This window comes from Ictalurus punctatus, chromosome 10 (assembly GCF_001660625.3).
Source record: "Ictalurus punctatus breed USDA103 chromosome 10, Coco_2.0, whole genome shotgun sequence".
Classification (NCBI taxonomy): domain Eukaryota; kingdom Metazoa; phylum Chordata; class Actinopteri; order Siluriformes; family Ictaluridae; genus Ictalurus; species Ictalurus punctatus.
In genome coordinates, this window is record NC_030425.2 from 3,685,721 (window position 1) to 3,712,500 (window position 26,780).

General features: G+C 39.3%; 1 protein-coding gene across 1 annotated transcript in view; it reads right to left on the bottom strand.

Moving 5' to 3' along the window:
• Positions 1–1,294: 1,294 nt before the first annotated feature.
• The window catches only part of dennd1b (DENN/MADD domain containing 1B), a 99,265-nt gene continuing 73,779 nt past the window's right edge, over positions 1,295–26,780 (bottom strand). Inside the window, exons 13-22 of the mRNA XM_053683056.1 lie at positions 22,553–22,678; positions 20,613–20,714; positions 18,191–18,281; positions 17,879–17,919; positions 15,516–15,563; positions 15,177–15,233; positions 14,605–14,691; positions 4,766–4,848; positions 4,205–4,424; positions 1,295–4,058 (exon numbers count right to left, since the gene is read on the bottom strand). Of these exons, the coding sequence (XP_053539031.1) occupies positions 3,510–4,058; positions 4,205–4,424; positions 4,766–4,848; positions 14,605–14,691; positions 15,177–15,233; positions 15,516–15,563; positions 17,879–17,919; positions 18,191–18,281; positions 20,613–20,714; positions 22,553–22,678 (1,404 nt within the window). The 3' untranslated portion in view covers positions 1,295–3,509. The remainder of the gene's footprint in view (positions 4,059–4,204; positions 4,425–4,765; positions 4,849–14,604; positions 14,692–15,176; positions 15,234–15,515; positions 15,564–17,878; positions 17,920–18,190; positions 18,282–20,612; positions 20,715–22,552; positions 22,679–26,780) is intronic.

Consider the following 26,780-nt stretch of genomic DNA (forward strand, 5'->3'; position numbering starts at 1 on the left):
CATTGTAAAGTATCCAAAAGCCTTGAAAAGACATCGGGCCTCATTTATCAAGCTGGATATGAACATATTTATTCAGAAATTGTTTGTACGAGTGTTTACACAAGAAATTTGGTATTCAAGAAAGTCCTGTAATTTTAGAAAAATGTTTACATCCTACTTGTGCTCCTGAGTGTGTAGATTTATGCATAAGAAGACTAACTAATGTAAACCTCGACTCCACTGACTTCAGATCATATAATTTGCATAAAAAACTGCACTTTTATATATGAAATATACTGTTACGTTTAAACTGCTTATTGTTTATTACAGTTAGCATTTAGCAGACGCCCTTCGTCGTGTGTTGACAGTCGCAACACCTTTTTAATTTTTCAGAACAACTTATAGAAGAGCTTTGGAGTCTCTATTAGAGATGCACCGATGTTTAAAAACATCCGATGACTAGGGCCGATTATATCCTGTCAATCAAAAGAGGGCGGGGGAAACACATGGATCTCGTGCTGTGTGTAAAGATGTCGTCTCTTGTGTAGAATGATGATAAAACTGCAGTTTGTAATCTCTGCACTGCTAAAACTTTACACTGGAAGTCAATATTAGTTTCAGCGTCACGTCAATCCCCCCCCCCCCCCCCCCCCCCCCCGCTGCCGACTTGCCCTTGCGCTGAATTAAAGGGCCAGAACACTGTTGAAAGATTTAAATGAAGATGAGTTGACAAAAAAAAGTGTATATGAGTTGATATTATATATGACCAGTTTGATGTTAATGATGAAGTGGAAATGCTTTTGTTTGTGGAGAGTGAATGTGAGACTAACAGCAGGTTTTTTTTTTTTTTACAATTCAGTCACTTAATTCTGTTAATATGAATTAATAACATTCAATAAGTTAAGAAATCTTACTTTAATCTTCAGAATTGAGTTCACGTGTTAATGTTAATTAATGTGTTTTGTGTTGATGAGACCAGTTACTGTCAAACAACTTGAAGTAATGGAGAGAATAAAGTTTTTATTAGAATTTCTTACAGAATTCTTTTAAATGAATCATTATTAATTTAAAAGAAGGCATAAAAGGCAGTCTTCACTCTGAGTAATTGGTTATCCGTATCGGCTGAGAAATTTAGTATCGGTGCATCTCTAGTCTCTATCAAAAACACATCCTCACACTAATTCACTAGGTCACGGACTGAGAGTACCATTGAGAACATTTTGTGAAATCCAGTCGCTTTATATTATTGGCAATAATTAATGCTTATAAATAAATGTAAAAAAAAAAAAAAAAAAAAAAAAAAAGAGTCCATAAATTAAACCAAACAAATGTCGTTTAATTATGACAAAAGAAATGGCACCGTATAAACAAAAAACGGGCCGGTCTGTCTGCAAATAGCCGTAAGACTTAAACAAATCCCACAGCTGACAGAATATTTTGATTATTTTCAAGATTTTCATAAAAGCTTGCTTTTTATTATTGATATTATTACATATTTTTATTGGCATAGAAGTGAGTCAAAATAACGTCCACCTGTTATTCGGGCTTTACCCTGATCGTTTATTTACTGCTGCCAGCTGTCTGTGCACTTGGAACTTTTATGGAGTATTTGTGGGTGTCACTACATGCAAATAAGATGTGTCGGGGACACGCTTGGTAATTTACAGGTGATTGGCACTCATCAACATACACATGCAAGTACGAAGAAAATCAGCGCTTCCAAAAACGTTGTAAAAAAACGTTGTCTGGATTGGTTTACACAAACATTTAAACACAACTTTACTAAAAGATTGATCAATGAGGCCCACTTGTTTGGTTAAGTAATACCACTTTGAACAATAATATAGCAGAATACATCATTATTTAAAAATTAAAATGACTCCGAACAAGACACAGGGCTTTCTGTTTAAATACCTGATAAATACCTTAAAGTCATGACAACTTGACCATACAGAAAAAAAAGTCATACTGATAACACATGGAATGTTTTGTACCACCACATAAGCAACACACACACACACACACACACACACACACACACACACACACACACACACGTGCGCTACGGGGTGATGTTAGCTTTTAAAATGTCTGATAGATTGATAAATAGAATAAATCACCACACATAGGACGCTTAACACATCAGCCCAAACGAATCGCCCTTCGTGCTGGACACGTCAAAGCTGAATGTGAATTGTGACTGAATTGAATTGAAACTGAACACTTGAAATACAGACAATATCTAAACCTTCTGGGAGGGGGGAATAATATATTGTCTAATTGTATAACGTGAACAAAAATGATTTTTTTTTGTTTTTGCACTAGAACTGCGCACATTTTCCATTTCCATCAAGCACTCCAAGATTCAGCATACTTGTATTAAAACACTTTGCGGCTACAGTAACGAAGAAACCAGGATCCTGTTTTCACAAACCATACCCATGTGTTCACCTACAGCTCGGTTGACATGTCCCTTAGAGGCAAGTGTAGTAAATGAAAACACAAAAACACACACACACAAAAAAAAACAACGCTGCATAGCATCTACTATACAGAAACGCCCAAGTTCACCATATAAACAGTATAACTAAAGAAAACACTAACCTGAGAAGAGTCTTGGGAAAAGAAGCATTACCTACATTGTAACAGAACATGCTGTTCTTTCTGAGGTATACATGTACACCACACAAAAAAAAATTAAGAATGACTTACAGCTTCAGACATCTAAGGTAGCATGAGTCCAGATTCATGGTTAAAGAACACTGCATAGTACCAGAGGCAAATCAGAAATACGTTTAAGGCATACTGTTTTGTTCAAAAAATAGTCTTTAGTAAAAATATATTAATTTGGACAGAACCTTGTTCTCTAAAAATTTTGAATTACAGTGATCAACTTATGTACCTGTTTGGAAGTGCAAATTACTGGCTTGGAATCACCTCACTCATATTCAGTAAGCGTTGTTTCCTGGTCAGGGGCACGGCTGATCCGATGCCTGTCCCAGGAACACTGGGCATAGGGCAGTAATACACACTAGATGGGAGGCCAGTCCATTACTGGGGACTGTGAGCACACACACAAACACACATTGGCACACTTATTTACACCAAGGAGCAATTGATCTTAACCAATCCAGCTACTGGCATGTTTTCAAGAGGTTGGAGGAAGCTGTAGCACTCAGAAGAAACCCACAAACACACAGGGAGAACATGCGTAACACAGACAGCAACCTGAGCTCCGGGTCGAACCATGGATCCTGGTGCTGTGAGACAGCAATATAACCTGCTGCTGTGCTGCCCCTTGGAATCACCTACAATACACTAATCATTTCACCAAACAACCATATAAACACCCATTAATCAAACCATTCTTAAAGTAACTACAAGTACGCACAGATAAAACTCAGTAAATGATGCAAAAAGTAGCTCTGATTCAGAAAGAGAATGGTGTACATGTAGGAAAGGAAGAAGGAGGCTCACATTCTCTTTTGTCCAATCGTGTACTGTACAGTACTGTTGTGGACTGGCCTGAGTTACAAGTTAGAGTTCAGTGCTGCATTGAGGCGACACTCAATTTCCTCCAGCAAGCCTTTTTCCTGCACCACGGCCTCCTCTTGGACCATCTCTTCTCTGCTGCCTTTGTTCTCTTTCTCCCAAGGAATAAGAAGTGAGGACTGCCTATTACTTCCACCATGTTGTGAAAGCTCCTGGTAGTGCCTCAGAGTCTCTCTGGATAGGACTTTCCTCCTCAGGCCACTGCAGCCCTCTGTCTCTGGGCTCAGTTTCAGGTCCGAGGGAAGCTCTAGCTGGACAGGAGGGCTGGCGCTCTCGCCTATTTCAAATGCCAAGGGCTGAGTGGGAGGCTCCGTGAGAGAATTCCTCGTGTCTGCAAGGGTCTCGCAGGGTTTGGTAGAAGTTGCTGGCAGTGAGCGAGTGCTGCATTGGCGACGAGGAGAAGGAGGGAGGTGCTTGCCATTGATGGCGCTGTCATCCTGCCCCATGTTCCAGCCACTCTGATCTCCACTGGTGGCAGTGCCCACTTCACCAGCCTGAACTGGACTGGTCTTACCTAGAGACATATTCTAAAGCAAATGGATATACCATACAATTTGTCAATGTTGAACTTTTTGTATATATGCATTTGTTCAGAGGGTAAAAAGAACGCAAGGTATGACATTAGGGAAACACATGAAAGAATTCCAAGAACACGGAAACAAGCTTGCCTCACCGTGGTACTGCAGTCGATCTCATCCATGGACCTGAAGAAATCAAGGCTCTTGGCTGAGGAGAGTCTTGAGCCATGATCTAACGTAGTGGTGCTCAGTGAATCTAGGATCTCTTCCAGCAAATTCATTTGGCCTGTCTGTCCTGCCTCATGGTCCAACTCGCACGAGTCATCACTGTCCTCCATGTAGAATGGCGTCTCCCCACTGTCCTCTGAGGAGATTCTATAGCCAAGCACACACAAATCAGGAAAGATACAAAGTTTCAGTAGAGTAGATGTCAATGTGAGAGAAATGATGAACACTAGATGGCAGTATTGCTATAGCTGAAGGACATTTTAAAGTGTTAATACACTGCTGGAGGCCAGCCAGTTCACCAAATTCACAGGGGATATTTATAGAAAATTATATTATATATATATATATATATATATATATATATATATATATATATATATATATATATATATATGCGTATGTGTATGTATATATGTATGTGTGTGTGTGTGTGTGTACATGTAACAATTGACTGTCATAATTATGATTGGCTCAACTCAGGCCCTTACTTGCTAGCTGTGTCCAGTTCATCTTCCATGTCAATGGGATAGTCCGGAAAGTCGGCATACTTATGGGAATTTTGATTCTGGTACTGAAAAAGGAAAAAAAAAAAAAAAGTTTTTTTATTTATTTTTTTTTTTTTTAATGCAACCATTAGGAGAAGAACTATTGAGCCCAAATTTACTCAGCATCCAGCTTATGGCCATTATGTGTCTATTTTCCACCAGTTCTTACAAAGAGACAACATTAATTCATCAGTCCAGTGCAGCCCACTCAGAATGCTAATCCCTGAGCTTTGTAACACACCTGTGCAACACTTTTAATTGGCAAATTAAAGAAGTGAAGAATTATAGGGCATGGCCCCATGCTGTGGCTCCAGGCTTGGCGGACCGTCATTAAATAGCGTTCCGCGACACATGCGCGCGCACACACACACGCACACACACACAGACGTATCTATGAACAGGCACAAACACAGCCCATAAACGGCTGCTTGCCACATTATCAAAGCAGACTGCTAAACTCGAGGTCATTTACAGTGTCCATGCTAGGAGACAGGAAACACGGTCCTTGACAGATGTGGGGGGAAATGTTTCACAAATTTGATTGGCTTTGACCAGACGATGGCCAATCCACCAATTCATCTCATTTAAAGTGCATAGGCAGTAGTCACAGAGGTCAAGTGGACGTGCGGTCTATAAGCCTTCCAAAATGGTTAATCAGCACCTTCAGAAAAAAAAAAAAAAAAAAAAAAAAAAAAAAAAAAAAATTTAAAATAAGAACAAAAGGAGAAGAAAAATATATATATGAAGCGTGTGTGACTGCCACTTAAGACCCTTTGAATAAACAGGAACACATGTTGGGCTCTGATTACCCTGTTCACTGGTAGCTGGGAGCTATAATGAAAGTGATTACAGGGAAGTTTAGACCTTGAATTCTCCAAAAGGCTTTAAAGGATTCTTGCCAGGGCTGTAAATTTGGACTGTGAGCCACTCTGGCCTGGAGTGAATTGACTTGGTGCACCTGCGAAACAGTGACATTCATTTGCAGAGTGTTTATGAGCGATGGCAAAATTATTGAATGATCTTCAAAACTGCAGAACCTTAACCTGGATCTTAAACCAAGGTCTCAGTGCCCCTTGGAAATCTGTAATTAAAAACACTTACACAAATTTGCAATTCAACCACTCAGTGCAGTGCAGTGCAGCATTGCTTTAGAAGGCTGGCAGTCTATCCTTGATAGACAAAAAACTTTTAGAACTACCTTAGACCCACTGAGGCTACGTCTGTGCCTGTAACGTCTTTTTTGTTGTTGGTATTTTGCAATGCATTCATTCATTGTTAGTTTATGTAGCAGGATTTTGTTGTGTACAAGTTGAGTACACTGGTGTCAATGCCTTCTCTTCATAGAACAGCAACACGAGTCAGACACATATCTCTACACCTCCCTACACATGGAGAGGTTAATACACACATGATAGACAATCATTTCCTATCAGACTCACACATACCAGAAAAAACCCCACCATGATACTGAATTCTGCTGAATTGTGCTAATTTGTTTTCATATACTATCCTACTATGATTGTGCAATTCTTTTGGGGGAAAAAAAAAAGAAAAAAAAAAAAAAAGGTGGTTTATGACATTTGAGAAAGTCACAAGTCACTGACTCATGCAATCTGTCCTTAAACATACTGCCTCACTAAACCAACGACATGGACAACGATGCAAAAAATAAAGCTTACAAATAATACTTGCTCATTTTGCCTTTCATATTTTCCATGGTTATATGCAGTACATTTGAAAGAGGCCAAGAAAAGACACAGCATGTGAAATAAAAGAATAAAATGGTTTAAGCAATCAGACTCAGCCTGGCCAAAACCACTAGTTTGGTGGTTAAAACAAAAGAAGGCATGAGCATGTGCCTATTTGACTTTGTTATATTTGCACTAAATCAGAAAGGACATATTGAGCTGCCACAGCTTGGTGTCTGCATACGTAACTGCTCGTTCAGGTTCACTCAGGCTGTTGGGAAATGGAGCTGTGCCGAGTCTGACTAATGCACAGATAGTCACACAAACGAAGTCTTCCCACTCTTGAGTTTCTTCAATTGTAGACTGCAAAATCACACAATGGTCAATGGTTTAATGGCGCATTGTGAGTGTCGAATGCACATTGTTTCCATTTCTCTGCATTTAGAGGACTGTTCTGACAATGAAGCCTGAAGTCTAGAATATTCTACTAATAAATCATCATTATGTTAATAGCAGTTATCTCCATCAGTGGATAATTTCTATAGGCTACGTTGCAGGGCTTTGCAATTCCACCTATTCCTTTTATACTGGATAATAGCAAGGATCGTGTTATGTGTTTCACATGCCGATTTTAGACAGTCCGCTGATCTCATTCGCTTGGCAGGCTTGGAAGGCATGCCTGGAAAACACAAACAAACTCTCTCAGTGCCTTTAGAGCCCATGCCGCAGCCAAACCTTTGACTGGCTTATGCTGAAAGACGCCTTCAAGAATATCAGAGGGAGGCGTTTTGGCCCATCACATTTTTTAAAAGCCAGCCTTCCTTGTCTGTCTGTCTGTGTCTGTGTGTGTGTGTGTATGTGTGTGTGTGTGTTGGAAGCACCCAGTAGATGGCAGTTTGGTTACGACTGAAACAATATTCCCATCCTAAGGGGCTAAATTCTGCCAGCCATTAAAAAAACAGTGCATCCATCACACCATAGCCATGCAGATGTGCCGTTTGCTCCTCAGGTCACATGAAGCTGCCCAGTAGCCAAGAGCTCTTTCTCGATTTGTATGTCGATGTTTTCTGACAACCAACAAATCTGTCCCAACTTTGGCAGTCCTCCAGACTCACAATGAGTCACAGTGCGTTCTCACAAGCACACAGAGGCACATGCAACCACAAAAATATGAATCGGATCACATGAAAGATAAATTTGGAATAAAAGGCTGATGAAGAGGAGTCACTTTATATTGTTGGTTAATACAAAATTCCTCAGCAGGAAAAAAACAACAACAGACAGTTGATTTGAGATTTAAAAATCTCATATGTATATTTAAAACAGATAAGACAGAGCATGAACAATTAAAACTTCTGTTCAAGGTTTGAATATGGATTTGTTGAAGACATGTGCTGCAGATCAAACATGTCTCTTTTTTAAAAGGAAGTTCGAAGAGGAGGACAGTATCATCGGACACATTAAACCGTAACAGCACTCCTATGATCTGGTCACTGCATAAAGCAGTATGGAAATGAAGCTGGAGGCCTAGGAGCTGCAAGCAGAGACATCTATGAATTATACACTACTTGAGCAGGGCTTTCTTTCATATGCAGAGCTGTTCAACTGGCTTTGGCTGAGGGGGATACATCTGCCCTTCTCATCCAGTGTGTGTGGTTTTATACGCGTGTGTGTGTGTGTGTGTACTCCTTCCCCATAGGCTGTGTGCCATATTCATAGCCATCGCACTCGCATACACATGCACAAACATTTCACTCAAGAGAAGCAGGACCATGCAGATGAGCAGCAATCAGCTTCACAGGGCTCCAGGCCATGCCACAGACACCCAGAATGCCATCCACAGGCTCGGCCAGGAAACCTTCATTTCACCTCCTTCAGCAGTCCCAGCAATTCATCATGCTAAGGTTATTCATTCCTGCTGACCACATTAACTAGGAAAACGCAGGATGTCTTGTTATGATACATGCAGGCAGATCTTCCCATTGGAAGACTTCTGTAGCTATGTGATGCAAACAGAATGTAAGAAACTAAAGAGACAACAATTAAAAGGTGAATCAAGGCAAAATTGAGTAATTACAGGTTTCCTTTGTAAACAGCGCCATTGCTGTACTGGAAGATGTATTAGACATACAAAACACTTCATCCGGTCATAGTGTTGACTTTCTTTGAAGATAATGATGACTGAACTGCACTGCTGATTGATTTAGCCATTGATCGTGCTGAGGGCCTTTGTGTCAACACCACAGCGTTATACACAAGAACACACTTGCAGTGCCGGATATGACATCCTTTGTGTGGGGGTGTAAAGTCCCGAGGGCCCCGTTACTGTAGAGCTGAGCGAGGAAGGATGAGGGTGGCAGGGGGTCAGGTCTCTCTCTGAAAGGCCCTAATTGGAAGACCTCTGGCTCTACACCTTTTTGTACTGCTTATTCAATACCCACACCTAACCCCCAGGTTCACTCAACCACCCACCTACCCACCCACCACACACACGCACACGCACACACGACACAACAAATGACCAAGCTAATTAAAAGGGTGAAAGAATAGTCAGTGATCAGATGAGGTGAGCTTGAGTTTAAGGTCTGGCCCCGGTCTGAGCACAATTTTTTTTTTTTGTCAGCATAAGCAAAGATGGAGTCATGGAATCATCAACCCACGAGTCCATATGACAGTTTAAGAGAAAGATATAGCAGTTCCCTACCTGGTATTAATAATCATGAGGCCAGGTTTTTTTTTTTTGGCAATTGGCAATAGTGTCTCTGTATCATAATTGGATACATAAAGACGTGCCTCCAAAAGCTCTGCACAAAAAGGAGAAGTAATTTGCCATTTTTAATGATACCATAGAAGAACCTGAATTAAAAAAAAAAAAAAATCCTCATTTTTGGACTGTATTTTAGTTTTTCACGAACTTGAAGTGAGGGACTCTACATGGCCAAAAATGAAGAGAACTACTTGGAAAATCAATTGCAAATGTGCCACAGCCCCATTCCTCCGTTTTAAATCACAGACACTGAGGGTTATTTAATCTGACCTAGATTTTTTAAAAACCAGTTTATATGAATGATGAAATATAAATATGGGCAAAAAAGTCTGTCTTTATTGTTTAACCATTTGATCTTTTGTTAAAAAAATTCACAAGAGTACTCTGATTTGATAAACACAGCACAGATTTATCAAATATATATATCTTTTTCTTTCTTTCTTTCTTTTAAATATAGGTGTGTAACAATTATTGGAACCCCTATGAATTCATATGAGAAAAATATATTTGAAGTATATACCCAATGACATTAAAAAAAAATTTTTTTTAAATGTACACCTGGGTGATTAGGAACAGGAAATTGTTCAACCATGACTTCCTGTTTCACAGAGGTATAAATGTGAGGTAACACACAGGCCAAATTACCTTAGTCATTCATAACAATGGGTAAGACCAAGGAATGTAGCTGTGATGTGCAGCAAAAGGTTGTTGAGCTTCACACAATGGGACGTGTCTATAAGAAAATAGCACAAGCATTGAAAATGCCCACTTCACCATCAGGGCAATAATTAAGAAGTTCCAGTCAACTGGAAATGTTATGAATCAACCTGGAATTGGACGTGTTTCTATATCATCTCAACGCACTGTGAAGAGGACGGTTCGAGTGGACAAGAATCTCCAAGGATCACGGCAGAAGTTAGTTGGGTCTTGGGGTCAGAAAGTCTCCAAAACTACAATCCGAAGTCACCGACATCAGCACAAGTTGTTTGGAAGGGTTTCAATAAAAAAAAGCCTCTACTTTCATCCAAAAACAAACTCGAGCGTCTTCAGTGTGCAGACACTACTGGAACTTCAAATGGGATCGGGTTCTATGGTCAGATGAAACCAAAATAGAGCTTTTTGGTAATAAACACAGAGGTGGTTTTGGAGCACACAGAGAGGTAGCCATATGGAAAAGTTCCTGATGGCCACGGTTAAATATGGAGGGGGATCTTTAATGTTTTGAGCTGTTTTTCTGCCAGAGGACCTGGACATTTTGTTAGGATACATGGCATCATGGACTCGATCAAATATCAACAGATATTAAATGAAAACCTGACTGCCTCTGCCAGAAAGCTTCAAATAGACCGTGGTTGGATCTTCCAGCAGGACAATGATCCAAAACATCATCAAAATCAACACAAAAATGGTTTACTGACCACAAAATCAAGGTCCTGCCCTGACCATCCCAGTCCCCTGACCCGAACCCCATAGAAAACCGGTGGGGTGAACTGAAGAGGAGAGTCCACCAGTGTGGACCTTGAAATGTGAAGGATCTGGAGAGATTCTGTATGGAGGAACGGTCTCAGATCCCTTGCCACATATTCTCCAACCTCATCAGGCGTTATAGGAGAAGACTCAGAACTGTTATATTGGCAAAGGGAGGTAAAATTGTTTGGTATGTTTGTGAATTTTTTAAACAAAAGTTCAAAAGGTTAAACAATAAAGATCATTTTTCACAGCCTTCTTTGCTCCTATTTACCAAATGTGCCAATATTAGTGGAGGGCGCTGTAGGTAGAACATTTAATTGCATTTATTCAATGTCACCTACGTGTTTATTTTTATGATTTTTTTTGGTATTTTCTAAGCTTAAATATGGTGAATACACATCCATTGAAGAGATATTGTGTCCTAAATTAATACAAACATGAACAACAGATGTAGTGTGTGTTTGTGGGTTTTCTTTTGTTGTTGTTGGGTTTTTTGTTTGTTTCTTTGTGTTGCAAGAAACTTGCCAGAAAGCTTTAGAATATGTCTGTGCATCGGAACTGTGATAAAAAAATAAAATCAAATAAAAAGATGTGCAACTTTTTTTTTTTTTTTTTTTTTTTTTAAATATTGAGCAGTAAAGACCAGCTTGCTGAAGTTTGAGGGCAAGGTTGCCAGGTTTCAACAAAATCAAAAATCCAACTCGATCCCAAAAACAACAACAAAAAAAAGCTTGAAAATGTTCTCAGAAAAAAAAAAAATCATCACCAATGTCTTCTGGAGCAGAAACAAGTTAACAGTGATGTACATTTATGATATGTGGTATATATCTGCAGTTAACAGACATTATAAGGGGACCCTGGCAAGCCTGATCACGGGAAATAAACGTTTATTAACATGATACTAATAGGAGATTACTAGTATTTGGTTTTAGCCAGCGCTAAACGCAGTCTTACTGAGTTCCAAAATAAAACCATCATTTTACAATATTTTTTAAATATTGTAAAACTTGTGTTCTCATTGTGCATATGTGTGTCATGGTAGATGAACGTTGTCCATCATTAGTGAAAGAAACGTTTTTTCTGGAAAATCTTACAGGCATTATGATGAAATGCCACTGAAAGGATTTTGACTCACTGAGAAACACAGAGTGAGTTCCAGCTTTAAAGCAGATTTTAAAAGTGTGTCCAGTGAACTTTTCCGATCCTTCTGAATGGAACAAACCCAATAAGTAAATCTGGTAAAATATTAATAGATGGCCTAAATAACAGTCTGCATACTCAGTCACATTAAATAGAAGGTGGAAAGATTGCCAGTTCAGGGCATCTGGTTCAGCAGTTCAATAAAGTTATCATAATTTGCGAATATTTCAAGCAGCCCTGCTGTGTAGTAGATTTAACCAAAAAAATGTTAAAAAATCACGTATAGACCACGCCCATTTCAACCAATTTGATCCGAATATGAAAACAGATACAAAGAACTAAACAGATACAGATAATGGCATTGTCTTATACCCCTGCAGTGTAAATATTACCATCATTACCATGAATATAAACCTAATGATGACACAAAGATAAAACATTCAACACCCAACAGTCTAGACATCAGGTTATGTATTTGCCTTCTGATGCAAATTTCTTGTTTTCTTCAAGAGATGCACTTGAGAGAATTCCAATAATAAAAATTTTAAACCCCTTGACCCTCAATACTGGCAGTATAAAATCTGATCAGTGATGTCCTGTGGCCTGAGTGTGAAAGAAGAGTGGTAAGAATTGAGGCCATCTACTGTGCCGATTTGGTGCCTGGGCTTGGCAACACATCACTGAGCCTCACACACACGCACATGTGCATGCACACACACGCACACACACACACACGCACACACGCACACACGCACACACGCACACACGCACAGAGAGACACACACACAGGGACACCCAGAAAAAACACACAGACATACACACAGACACAATGATACGAACATACTCACAAACACCAATATCTACACACAGACAAACGCAAACACAAAGAGTCCAGTATTGACACACACACAGACACACACCCAGACATACACACAGAGAGACACACAGACATACACACAGAGACACCCAGACATACACAGACATACACACACACAGAGACACACACACAGAGACACCCAGAAAAAACACACAGACATACACACAGACACACAGAGAGACACGCAGAAAAGACACACAGACACACAGAGACACCCAGAAAAAACACACAGACACACACAGACACTCACACACAGACACAATGATATGAACATACTCACAAACACCAATATCTACACACAGACACACGCAGACACAAAGAGACCAGTATCGACACACACACAGACAGTGAATGTCTATGAGCCTGGCAAGGGATTTAAAAAGATCTTCAAATTATTTGAAATACATCATTCCACTGTAAGGAAAATCATCTACAAATCGTGCAGATTTCAAACGACTGCCGATTTGTAAGGACAGATATGTCTGGCACAGACCAAAGACAGATTTTCAGGAGAAGCACCTCATACCAATTGTGAAGCACGGTGATGGAAATGTTATGGTTTGGGGTTGCTTCGCTGCCTCAGGGACTGGACAACTAGTCAAAGCCTGGATTTGACTCCCATTGAAATGTTGTGGGGGGTGGGTTTGAAACGGGCAGTACATGCAAGAAAACCCTCAAACATTTTGCAACTGAAAGAATATTGCATGGAAGGGTGGCAAAAAAAATTCCAGCAAGCCTGGTGGACAATCATACAAAACACCGACAAGAAGTTCTCTCTGCTAAAGGGGGCAATACTAGCTTCTGAGGCCCAGTGTGTACGTACTTTTTCCATAGAACAATATCAGATCTATTGAAATTTCTGAATAAATGATTGAAAAAGCTCATTTTCCTTGTGGTTTTGGTTAGGTATATCGACATCATTAATAGACACTGTTTCAAACATGATCAAACGTTTGCTTGTCCAAATATGTAAAAAAAAAAAATAAAAAAATAAAAAAAAAAAAATAATAAAAAAAAGCCAACAATTTCTATGGGATGTACTTATTTTTTCACATCACTGTACAAACACAGAGACCAATATCTACACACACAGACACAGAAATTCATGTGCTCGCACACACACACAGACCAATATTGACACACACAGACACACAAAGATACACACACAGACACACACATACATGCACACAGACACAAAAATACACACATACATGCACACACATACATACACACACATACATGCACACACAGATACAAAGATACACACACACACACATACAATGATACACACACATACATCTTTGTATGTGTGACTAAAAAAAAACCCAGCCTTTCAACTCGAAACTCCTACTCGGGAACTCGGAGTCGTCGTCTCAACTACGAGTTCCTCCTCATTCAGTATGTGACGTCACATGGACACTCACAGCATCAAACGTAAACAAAGCCACAATTTCTACATTAAATGAGTTATACTGCATATACACGAACATGCTTTAGATCAGTCAACATACAGACATATTCGCTTGTTAAATCTACAGATGTGCTGTTTCGAGAAAATATACCTCACTCGTCACAGTTACCTGGCTAGAAAGTTTCTAAGAAAAGATGAACATAGAGGAATCCATGGTTTTTCCTCACTCTGCAGCTCGGACGTGTGAAGTTTGAAAATGACGCCATTCTCAGCGCCAGCTTCCCACATCCGAGGTGAGTCGAATGCAGCATTACTGGTGCACCAATGGGCGATTCTTTTATCATATAGTCTGTTCAAGAACTCTCTGGTTGTGTGTGTGTGTGTGTGTATGTGTGAGAATGCGTATACATATAAACACATTACGCTCACCCTTCTCTTCTGTAGCCTTCTCGGTGAAAGGCTTTTAGTGCTGGTGGGAGAACCTGTACAGTACAGAACACCTTCCTCCTCAGTGTCCTGCAGAAACACAAAGAAAAGGAGACGAGATAAGAGATCGAAAAGACGATTAAGAATTTGTAGTGTTAACTGAACCAGTGTCTAATGATACAACAGTGAAGGGCATATTCACTTTATATCCCATAAACCTACAGAACATTCACATTGCCTTCATTCAATAATTCTTAATTCATGCATACATGGGGGCGCACACACACACACACACACACACACACACACACACACACACATACTACAGCCCATTATTTCTTGTCATGTACTGTGGCTAATCAAAGAGACACCAACAGGAAAGAGATAAAATGAGAAAATTACAGTACGATCAACTGTGCGAAAACAATCGAAAAGGTACGTCATGTGAAAGCACAACATGGCCGCCGATCATCAGAGACACGCATGTTCAATTTATTCTCTCGAACGAAGTGTTTTCATAAACTAGAGTTCGCTTAGTAACCGGACCCTCCAATCTGAAAATCTGAACATCTCACCTTAAGTCTCATCCGGTCCTTCACACCGCGTAAGCCTTTTTTTGCATGAACTTTTGCCTTTAAGGAGGAAAAAAAAAAAAAACACACACACCAGAATGCATCATTTAAAGAAAATCCAACTAAATTAATTATAACTAACGAAATGAATCGGAACACTAACACTAATATTGTGTAGCACAGTGTAATAATATAGTGCAATGTATATATAGTGCACTGTATAGTGCAATAAATTGCATGCTGCATTAGAGAACAGACTTGTCAATGTCTTAATGTCTTAGGCAAAGCGTTTGATGGTTAGTATTTAAAGCAGAATTTGCACTATATAGAAAGAAACCTTACAATCTTGTAAGCAGATTTCACCACCGGACTCGCCTTATTCACGCCTTTCTGTGTGGGGAAAAAATGATCATTAATCATTTAATGAGAAAATAGTCTGATTTTTGTTTTAATAGTGTTTAATAGTAACAAAAAAATTATATGTATCTATCCAAAATAGAATATACATGACACAAGGTTATATAAACAGTGACTACGTTTACATGGACAGCAGTAATCTGATTATTGACCTTACTCTGAGTAAGATAATAATGTGATTAAGGTGTTTACATGAGTCGCTTTTAGAATACTCCTGTCATGTTCCCGTTTTACATGTTTTAGAACATAATTAGATTAAAACTCTCACACGACACTCATAATGTGATTAAGGTGTTTACATGTCTGTAATACACGTCCATAATGCCACTAAAACAGGAGTACTCCACCGGTCTTAATTCGATTAGAGCTTAATTCGATTATGACCTTAATTAGATTAAGGTAAGTAAAAATTGCTGTTTACATGGTAGTTTCGTAATCAAAGTACGGTCTTAATCGGATTAAGAGTGGATTATTGTTGTCCATGTAAACACAGCTAGTGTTTCTCAAATACCGTTAGAGTGTACATTCATTTACCACACACTATCCTTGCATTTTATTCCTCACTCACTCACTGTCTCTCATTCATTCCCATTCATTCACTCACTGTCTCTCATTCATTCTCATTCATTCACTGTCTCTCATTCATTCCCATTCATTCACTCACTGTCTCATTCATTCATTCACTTTCTCTCATTCACTCTCATTCATTCACTCACTGTCTCATTCATTCATTCACTTTCTCTCATTCACTCTCATTCATTCACTCACTGTCTCATTCATTCACTCACTTTCTCTCATTCACTCTCATTCATTCACTCACTGTCTCATTCATTCACTCACTTTCTCTCATTCACTCTCATTCATTCACTCACTGTCTCATTCATTCACTCACTGTCTCATTCATTCACTCACTTTCTCTCATTCATTCACTCACTTTCTCTCATTCATTCACTCACTGTCTCATTCATTCATTCACTGTCTCTCATTCACTCTCATTCATTCACTCACTGTCTCAATCATTCACTCACTTTCTCTCATTCATTCACTCACTTTCTCTCATTCATTCACTCACTGTCTCATTCATTCACTCACTTTCTCTCATTCATTCACTCACTTTCTCTCATTCATTCACTCACTGTCTCATTCATTCACTCACTGTCTCATTCATTCACTCACTTTCTCTCATTCATTCACTCACTTTCTCTCATTCATTCACTCACTGTCTCATTCATTCACTCACTGTCATTTATTCACTTACTGTCTCATTCACTCTCATTCATTCACTCTCATTCATTCACTCTCATTCATTCACTCTCATTCATTCACTCTCATTCATTCACTCTCATTCATTCACTCTCATTCATTCACTCACTCTCATTCATTCACTCACTCTCATTCATTCACTCTCTTTCATTCATTCACTCTCTCATTCATTCATTGTCTCACATTCACTCTCATTCATTCATTCACTGTCTCTCATTCACTCATTCATTCACTCACTCACTGTCTCTCATTCCCTCACTCACTGTCTCTCATTCCCTCACTCACTGTCTCTCATTCACTCACTCACTGTCTCTCATTCACTCACTCACTGTCTCTCATTTACTCTCATTCGTTCACTCAGTCATGCTCTCACTCTCTTACTCTCATTCACTCACTCACTGTCTCATTCAATCATGATCTTACTCACTCATTCCCTCACTCAATCACCCATTCACTCTCTCACTCACTCACGAACGAAATAAGCCTACTGTTGGAGCGATACTACGCTAACATGCTAAATGCCTACAATGTTCTATAATGCCATGGTGTGTACATCCCAAGTCCTGACCAGCAGGTAAGAGGTGAAGACGCTTTTATAGATTTGTGTCAGTCAGGAGATATGAACTTTATATGAAACCTTTTGAAACTGGCATTCCGAAGAATTAATTCGGTATAACAGGGGGGGAAAAAAGAGAGAGAAAAGCATGGCATATGGATAGGGAGGCTCCTCTCTTTTGTTCAGCCTATTGAGTAATGGCTGTGTTTCCTGCCAGAATCCATGTGTCATCTCAGATGACTGGCTGTCATATCACATCAGTGTCGCCTCTACATCTCAACTGTTCTGCCTCCGTTTTTCGTTTGCTATGGCATGGCTGCCTGACTTTTATGCGCTTCAAGAGCAACTGGAAATGTTTAATCACTTACGCATCAGTGAGAGACAAATATGTTTCAGCCAATGGGCATGATTACTGAGGTGAAATGAATATTCATTAGATGAAACAATTCTACAGTACACTTCTGCTTACCTTCACGGTATGCATCCACTGTTGATAAGACCTAGAATTACCTGCAGATGTAAAAGGAGCATAAAATGACTCATCAGTTCACACAGCAAAACATTATTTATTTATTTATTTTTTATTTAAAAGATGTTCACACCAATATAATAGAAATTTCAGATCTTTTACACACTTTAGTCAGGTTACAATAAATACGCCGTAATGTCATTTGTTAGCCAATCATATACGGCTTTCCCTCCTAACCTGCAAGGATATTTCCAAACATAAAGGTGTTCGTTCTTTCTTTTTCCTCCACCAAACAGAGAAAATCCCACTCACTTCCGCAAAAGCCCCCCTCTGTGATCTCTTCTTCAAAGACATCTGTGAAACCCCTTCCTTCATTTAATTTGGCCAGTCTGCCATCGATGAACTGCAACATAAATCACAGTATCACAGGTTATTAAAAGAGAGAGAGAGAGAGAGAGAGAGAGAGAAAGAGAGAGAGAGAGAGTCAGAGTCGGTCAGTCTTCCGGACATAGTCACTAAACTGTGTTCCTGTAATTTAGATCAGATGGAGGATTAACATGGCAGGCTGGCTTGTAGTGTGCGCAACGCTTTTGGGGAAATTGAACTTCCTGTAACTTGTCACAAAGAGGTCATAAAACAGCATCCAATAAATTTGCCTGTTATAACCAGGACAGTCATGGGCTTAGACAACAAACTTCACAATACATTGGACCTACATTTTTCGAGCTGGAAATGAATTTATTCGTATATCCTTCATAGGCATATTTACACAAGAAACTATATATAAAAATAAACAAATAAATAAATAAATAAAAATGTCATTTTGGAAAAAAACCTTTGGATCCTAGCTTGTGAGTGTGTGCAAATGTATGCAAAGGAAGAATAACCAAATTCGCCCTAGATTTACTGGTTTCAAGTCTTATAATCTGCAATGACTTACTGCACTTTTATAAACCGATAATACTGTCATTATCAAATAGCTTGCGCATTGAAATTACACACAGTAGTTTAAGGACATTTGTAAAAAAAAAAAAAAATTAAAAAAACCCAGTCAATTCCCAATTAATTGGCATTAACTAAAGAAACAGTAAATATATATTTTTTAAAAAATTAAGAAAGAAGCCAACATAAATCCATAAAGCAAGACAAATAAGACAAGCCTGCTGTATAAAAGAAGAACTCTTCTTTTAACGCAACACTTTTAGAGTCAGCACTAAGTGACCGATAAGTGACTGATCTGGTATGTCTCAAGCTGCGATGTGCTGTATACTCCCTAGTTTACTGAGTGCCGAAGTTGAATTCCTTAGGACACCCACCCTCCTGCTTTTCCAACACAGCATCGGGGAGGACGCGCTACTGTGCAAGAGATTTCTGGTTGCAGAGATGCTTTAAATATAAACAAGTCTCAAAAAATGTATTAATTAATTAATTTATTTTTAAATAGCAGTGTGATGTATTTGGTGTCACTTGGGTACAACTTTAATGGTCAAACCATTTTCACTTAATTCATTTAAATCTAATTTAAATTTTCTGTAATTTTGTGCCTTCGCAGATGTTGTTACACTGTTAAATAATACACATTTTCATTGGCATAGACTTGAGTCAAAATAACTGCCAATTCTTCCTTTGAGGAAATGTTTTTTTTGTTGTTGTTGTTGTTGTTTTTGCCGTTCACTTGTCATTTCAGCTCTGCGAGCTCTGCCATTTATGGAGATTTGTGGGTGTCACCGAATGCAAACGAGCTCTGCCATGCACACAGCAGGATCTTTACTGAAACTTTTTGATCGGGGTTTGGCTTTCGAGGATCCTGACATACAACTTTACTAAGAGATTGATAAACGAGGCCCGATATTCGCGACCCAGTCACAGCAAATTAGCACCCAGCCAAAACTCCAAAACTCGTACTTTGGGATCATATTACATGTACTACCTCTGTTCTAAAACTGGGTAACTCACATGCAATGCTCAGACATGTGTCTGGCAAAGAGGAGATATTAAGGATCATTAATTATAGTTCTGGCAATAAATTAAATATTGTATAGTGCTTGCAATCTGAAAGCAACAGTAATTAATGGAATGTTCTGTATATATAAGGCAGAAAGAGACGGTGCCAGTTGATGGAAGAAATGGTGCCAATTGATGGAACTAGAGCACACCAGCTGTGTGTGTGTGTGTGTGTGTGTGTGTGTGTGTGTGTGTGTGTGTAGGAGTGCATTACACTTTCTCGCAGGCAGTGTGAACAAGAAGCAGCGGAAGGTGAGGGATGTGTGTGTGGATGTGTGTGAGCGTTTGGAGGAGGGGTGTGGAGGGTCGTAGACAGAAAGCAGGTCGTGGCTGACAGGCTTCCCTTGCTTTCTCTTGGCAGCTAGCCGGCGCTCGCTTTCTCAGCACCGATATGGTTCATGGTCGAAACAGGGCACGAGATAAGGGCTTTTTTAAAAATTTTATTTTATTTTTTAAATCTGTCACTTTGATATCTTCGAACCTTCAGTCACTATCGTTTACGAAGAAGCAGCAAGATACAAAAACGTAGCAGATCTCTGACCACCCGTGTCTGAGAAAAGCTTCGTGAACTCTTAATCAGCGTATTCAGTAACCGTTTACCAGAACCATTACACAAAATCGCTACAGAAGGAAAATCTGAAGTGCTTCAATGATACTGAAGCAAAAGCCAGAGATGGTGTGGTAAAGAGCCAAGAAAGACAGGAGTGTCTCTTCTCCGCTTATGTCATACCTGCTTGAAGAGCTGCAGGTTCACAGCCATCTCAAGAAAACTCTTCATGGTGCTGGAGCGGTGTGCCACGAAGCTCTCTTCACAGAAGGTGATTTCCTCTCCCTGGAAAGCAGGAAGCGTATTTTACTTTCACTTATCTCAAAAAAAAAAAAAAAGAAAAAAAAAAGAAAAAGAAGCTACTCACAGCTGATGATTATGAATGTGATGATTTTTTTTTTTTTTGCTGTTTAAAACACTTCTATGCTTTTTTGCTAATAAAAGCCAGTCTTGTATAATAAGGATGTGCTTTTGCCTGGATAAATAACAGAAATCGGCTGTTTCCACAGCCATGTTTAACGATCTATATACAGTAAGACTGCCATCACCACCTCTTGCATAGGAGCTCATTATTGTTTGCCTGCTTTTGTTTCATTTACAGCTCAGTTAGACCTCAGTGCTCTGTAAAGCTGCTGGTATGAAGGCATATGGGCTTCATAAAGCTGAAATATATAATTTATTCAAACAGCTCCCTGCAATGGCAGACACTCTTTAGATCTGCACAGCAAGGATGCAGTAGATTCGAGAACATTACAGCGGCAAAATGGCCATTAAAGCCTCTGAAATATTACACCTATAGCTGGCCTTTTGGAAACGGCGTATCGTTAAAAAGCCATTATGTTAGCAAACATTTCCCAAAATATCTTATGGGAAAACATATCAGAACGCCTGATGTTCTCAAATCTCAAATCAGAAACGGCAGTATATCCGAGAGAGATGTAGGAAAGACACATGAACATCGAGCCTCCTCTAACGCTCAGTATTGTATTCAGAATGCATTCGGGGTTTTTTTTTTTTTTCATTTATTTCTAAAATAAAAACACGACTTAATTCTTCACTCTAAAATGAAACACTACGAGAATGTTACCAACATGTCACTCTGTGTTACTGCCTTTGTTTCCAAATTATATTCTGACAAGGAAAATACAACACGTGTAATTATGATCACATTTCTAAACGTTGCAAATTCACGTGATGTGACGTGAACTTTAGACCGATACTAACACTGTAGATGCAAAATGCAGAGTATTTAAATATTACGTCACTGTTCCTTCCTAAAAAAAACAAAAAAAAACAAAAACAAAATAAATTTGTTTTCAAATCCAAATATGTGCTTTTTTTATTTTATTTTTTTTAAATGCGCATAAAAAGTAAAAGAGTCAAAAAACAACAGCAATCACAATATAAAGAATTAATGGCCCTGTGCTGAGATGGTGCTTTGAAGAATTTCTGCACGTGCTCCTTTTTTTTTTTTTTTTTTATAAACACGCGTCTCTGAGAAAAAGAAAAGAAAAAAAAAAGTCGGTTTGTGTACACACCAGCGTTACAACATCAATTATGTTTCCAACAAAGAGAGTCATATTTGAGAAACACGGAGCATATTCTGTTTTCAGTCTTTGCTGAGCTCAAGAGTGAAAAGCCCATTTGAGGAGTTGAGAAGGCCTGAGAACAATACTCCACCATAGGTGAAAGAAGGCTTCAAAGAGACTGTCCTGCCTTTTCAACTTCTGACATTTCACTGAAACAGACAGGCCCACCTTAATGCCCCCCCCCACCACACCCCATTCCTTCACCTTTTCTTTGCTTATGGATGGTGTGGTGCTCAGCTGCCTTTAAATGGTTGCACTGAACATCTACCAGAACCAAGGATCCTTTAGACTCTAGTCTGTTTGAGGTTTGAAATAAATGTTTAAAAAAACAAAAAACAAATACTGACCGCATTACAGACATATAAATGTTGTGTTGGTTAAAAAACGACAAAGCTTATTTTAACAGCGGTAACCAGTAATAGTCTTAGCAGATCTGCTTCAGAAATGAACAGAGAAATAAGAAGCACACAGTCAGGATCTGACGCAGTAATTTGACTCAAATGAAAGTGAAGGAGAGGCAGAAGTCAAGCTTACGGGCTTGTATCTCAGAGCATCTCGATAGGAGCCAAACAGTGCAGCCTGAGCGCGCAGGAAGGCCCGAGCCACTCCGCTGCCCGTGGCAGTCGACTGCTTCTTCAGCTTACTCTTCAGACTCGAGACCTGAGGGGGAGAGAGTGTTAAAATAGCACCTCTGAAATCATGGAGGAAGAGGCAAAGCCGTTCAGAGTGTGAAGTGTCATATTTGCAGGTGACCCCCCCAGACACGATAAAGAATAAGAGAGAGAAAGAAAGAAAGAACAAATGAGACGAGCCTCGTCACTTCTCTCGTAAGCTTATCTTTTGCGCTGCCAAGAGCACCTGCTGCTCTGTTAATTGAGTTAAAGGCAGGGTGTGTGGAGGAGAAAAAAAGAAGAAAAAAAAAAAAAAGAAAAAAGGCAGCAGCGCAATGCATAAAATCAGAGATCCTGTGCCCACTGTAGCCTCAGATTCCTGCTCTTGTTGTGTTCTGAGATGCATTTCTGCACACCATGACTGTAAAGAGTGATTATTCGAGTCAGCTTGAAAAAGTCTAGACGTTCTCCTCTGATCATCAAGATATTTCTGTCATTTCTATCTGCATCATTCTGGGTAAAACTCTACAGACACCTGTGCAGGAAAATCCCAGGAGATCAGCAGATTCTGAAATACTCAAACCACCCCTGTCTGACAGTCAAAGGCACTGAGACTCTTTCACATTCGGATGTTTGATGCAAACTTGAACTGGAATTTTTTTTTTTTTTTTTTTTTTTTTTTTAAATGCATCGTGTTGCTGCCACATGAATGAGCAGGGGTATAGGTGTTGCTATTAAAGTGGCTGGTGAGCGTGTGTGGACTTTAACAAGGTATCTGGACTTTAATTAACAGGGACATGTAGGACGTGCAATTCACAGCAGGAAGCGCGGTCTTCTATTACGTGTGCAAAAAAAGTGAAGCAAAAATAATAACAGTGCAGCGGAGGACGTCACTGGACATCAGGATAAACTGGATTGTGAGATTCTGAGCACACTGCTTTCAGAATTTCAATCATGTTTTACAACATGCAACAGAACTGGGTGTTTAGCGTTTTCGTTTCTTTATCGGCAGGAGCTGGAAAGCAGGCAGAGGCTACTGTCACATGTCTCGGAGGAACCACGAGTCGGCCCTAATAGAACTGAATGCTTATTGTTGATTCCGGAAAATTCCAGTATACGCTACCATCACCAATAATACATACAAATCCAGGGATAGCGGTTTCAACAATCTGCAAACATGCAAGGCTTAGTCGAGGCTGTAATGTGCGCACTGTGCACGAAAGCCTTATTTACATAAATTCACGAGCTTTGCGTGTCAACAATCGGTTAGACTTGCTTGATCGCTGAATAAACTACAAGAGGAAGTTCAGTCAGAATATTTGTAAATTTAAAGGACGTTCCCGTGACGCAGTGCCGGCTCTTTTATTCTTTTAACCCACAGCGTCCCCTAATCTGCAGTTACACATGTGCACAAGCCTTTAAGAGAGATGATATATTTTATATGACATCTACAGTATAATAAATAAATGCCATCTCTGTATTCCAAGTGGGTCAAGGAAGCTTTAGGTTTATGTAAAGTCTGTGGCGGATTAATATTTTATGTCGATGCATTAACTGTATTTCCCCCAAAACAATAACAAAGGAAAAGCACAGCAAAGGCAAAGCAATCGTTCTGTTTATAATGACCACCGGCGAAACATTGTATTGTTTTGTAGTCACTGAAACGCAGCATTTAATAAACAGTAAATTAATACATTTATAATTGTCAATTAATTTCATGTCATTAATTACTTAAAGCATCACCCCAATCAATTCTTCCACTTCAGCCATTTTCTTTTTCGTTCATTTGTTCATGCATGCAACGAGAGTAATGGCAAACTTCAGATTAATAATAGGGATTTTGGATAGTCACAAACATCTCATCAAGCATGCAATCTCAGCAACGGATCTGTCAGACTAATTAACTATTATACTTTGAGTATCACTAACGAGACATGAGCAGGAGGGGGCATCAGAAGGAAGCTTAGCTCTACAGGTGATCAACCTATTTGGGAGTGACATTTTTTAGTGTAAAGTCTCTAAGCCTATGATCTGATCAAAGGCAGAGTCCCCCATTGGGTCCAATTATAAGCACTGGTATTGTAGGGGGTGGGTAAAGAGAGAAGAAGAGTGAGAGAGAGAGAGAGAGAGAGAGGGGGGGGGGGGGGGGGGGGGTGTTGAGGGGACGGGAGGGGTGTGAGTTATGATATTCATAATCTATGCAGAGAGGCCTTTCCGGTATAGGTCTTTTCCCCGTAGCTGTGATCTTTTCAATTCACATCAAGGCAGGATAGTTCGGGATGAAAGTGCTGCAAACATGGCGTCTCATTAAACTCTACAGCGCCGACTCCCCAACAGGGTTTGAAGTGCGCAGTGTAAAGAGCATGGGGTCAGAGGTGGCCCACAAAACAGATCTCCATTTAACTCACCAGCTGGAGATGATAATTAGCAGGTGCATCACTGTCTCCTTTTTTTTTTTTTTCCTCTCCAAAGGATGATGCCACAAGCCTTTCGCTCATTGATGGGCTGCTTTCATACACCCGGAGTTGCCACTCTACACACAGGAATGAGCTGTGTATACTCATGGCAGTTGATATGATTGAACTGGGCACGGTCTGGACACGCAGTATGCCTGCGCAATACTAGATAAAGTGAATATACTCAATGTGTCTGATGTATTCTGTATATTCTCTATTTTTATATTGTATAGCGCTCCAGTGACAGTAAAGGCTTCTGGCTCAAGTGGCGAATCCTTTTAAAGTTAAATACTTAAACGATTCCACTGCAAGGAAAATTTCCTTTTGCATACTGGGTTCTGACATCTTCTTCTGCAAGGGTGTTGTTTTTAACATGACACGGACGAATAAATAGCTTTCTTTCGTCGGGCTCAATACATACACATTAAATACGATAAGTAAAAAAGAAAAAATTTCTTAAAGCAGCAGACCCTGGAAATAAGTGGCTATAAATGTCATGAGTTCACAGAATTCAATGCTCCCTTTTTCACCAGTTAATTTTTACAAATTTATTTAAAATCAATCCAGTTCAGAGAATTAATTACTAAAAACCAATTATACATATAAAATATATAATAAATATTGAAATGTTAAAGCGAATTGGAACAGATATTAGGTAGATGATTCAAATTTCAATTGAAAACATAAATTCAAAAAAAAAAAAAAAAATCAACAATGTAAAGAGAATTGGTTTAACAAAGCCTGGATGATATCTATTTTTTTTTTTTAAATTATAATTATTATTATTTTTTAATAAGTCAGTGGTGGAGTGGTAGGGCGGAAGGTGTTTTGCGAGGGATTCTGGCCATGAGTAGAAAGCCGTGGGGATGCAATTAAGAAAACTACAAAGTAAAAGGAATAGTTATGAAAATCTGCTTCTTTCTTTTGATGTGCAGCAAGATGAAGTATACACACTTGCGTGCCAACACACACACACACACACACACACACGGACGAGCGCCCTTTTTTTTCTTAGTCAGCACACCCTTTGGACCCTGTGAGACTGAATCCAAGCTGAGACAATGCGAGATTGAGGCAAATCCTCGTTAAAAGAAGGCCATGTGCATCAGTAAATAGAGATGAACTGTTAAACGATAGAATTTTTAACATGTTCTACACTTTGCTTAATAAAGACATCTCCCCCAGATATGCTGATATGCTTGATGTTTGTTGTACGATTCACTCGTTAACGTCCACTCGGTGCCTTAACATACAAAACACTGTAGCGCAAACCTAAAATTTTCCAAACAGAAAATGATCAAAGTAAAGTATCACAGTAAGGATACAAGTATAAGCTAGTCTACAAGACGTAGAAGAAGAAAGAAAAAGAAAGGTTGTAAGAGAAGCAACAGCGAAAAGGTGAGATAACAAACAAACAGCTCCTATTGCTTTTAATAATAATAAAAACATATATATCAAAGCAATTCATAAGAGACGGTCTGTCTGTAGCTTGAGACCGGCAGACAAAAGATCAAAATAATGCTCACATTCGACTCCTAGCAGTTTGGTACCGCAGCACATTCCTAATTTCCTATTTTTAGATGCGAAAGTAAACACCATACCCTGTTACCAAACCAATTATAACCGAAAAAGACAGTGTGGCGGTTTCATCGTATTTAGGAAGGAAAGGTTGTTATTGGGGATTTTTCCTATTAA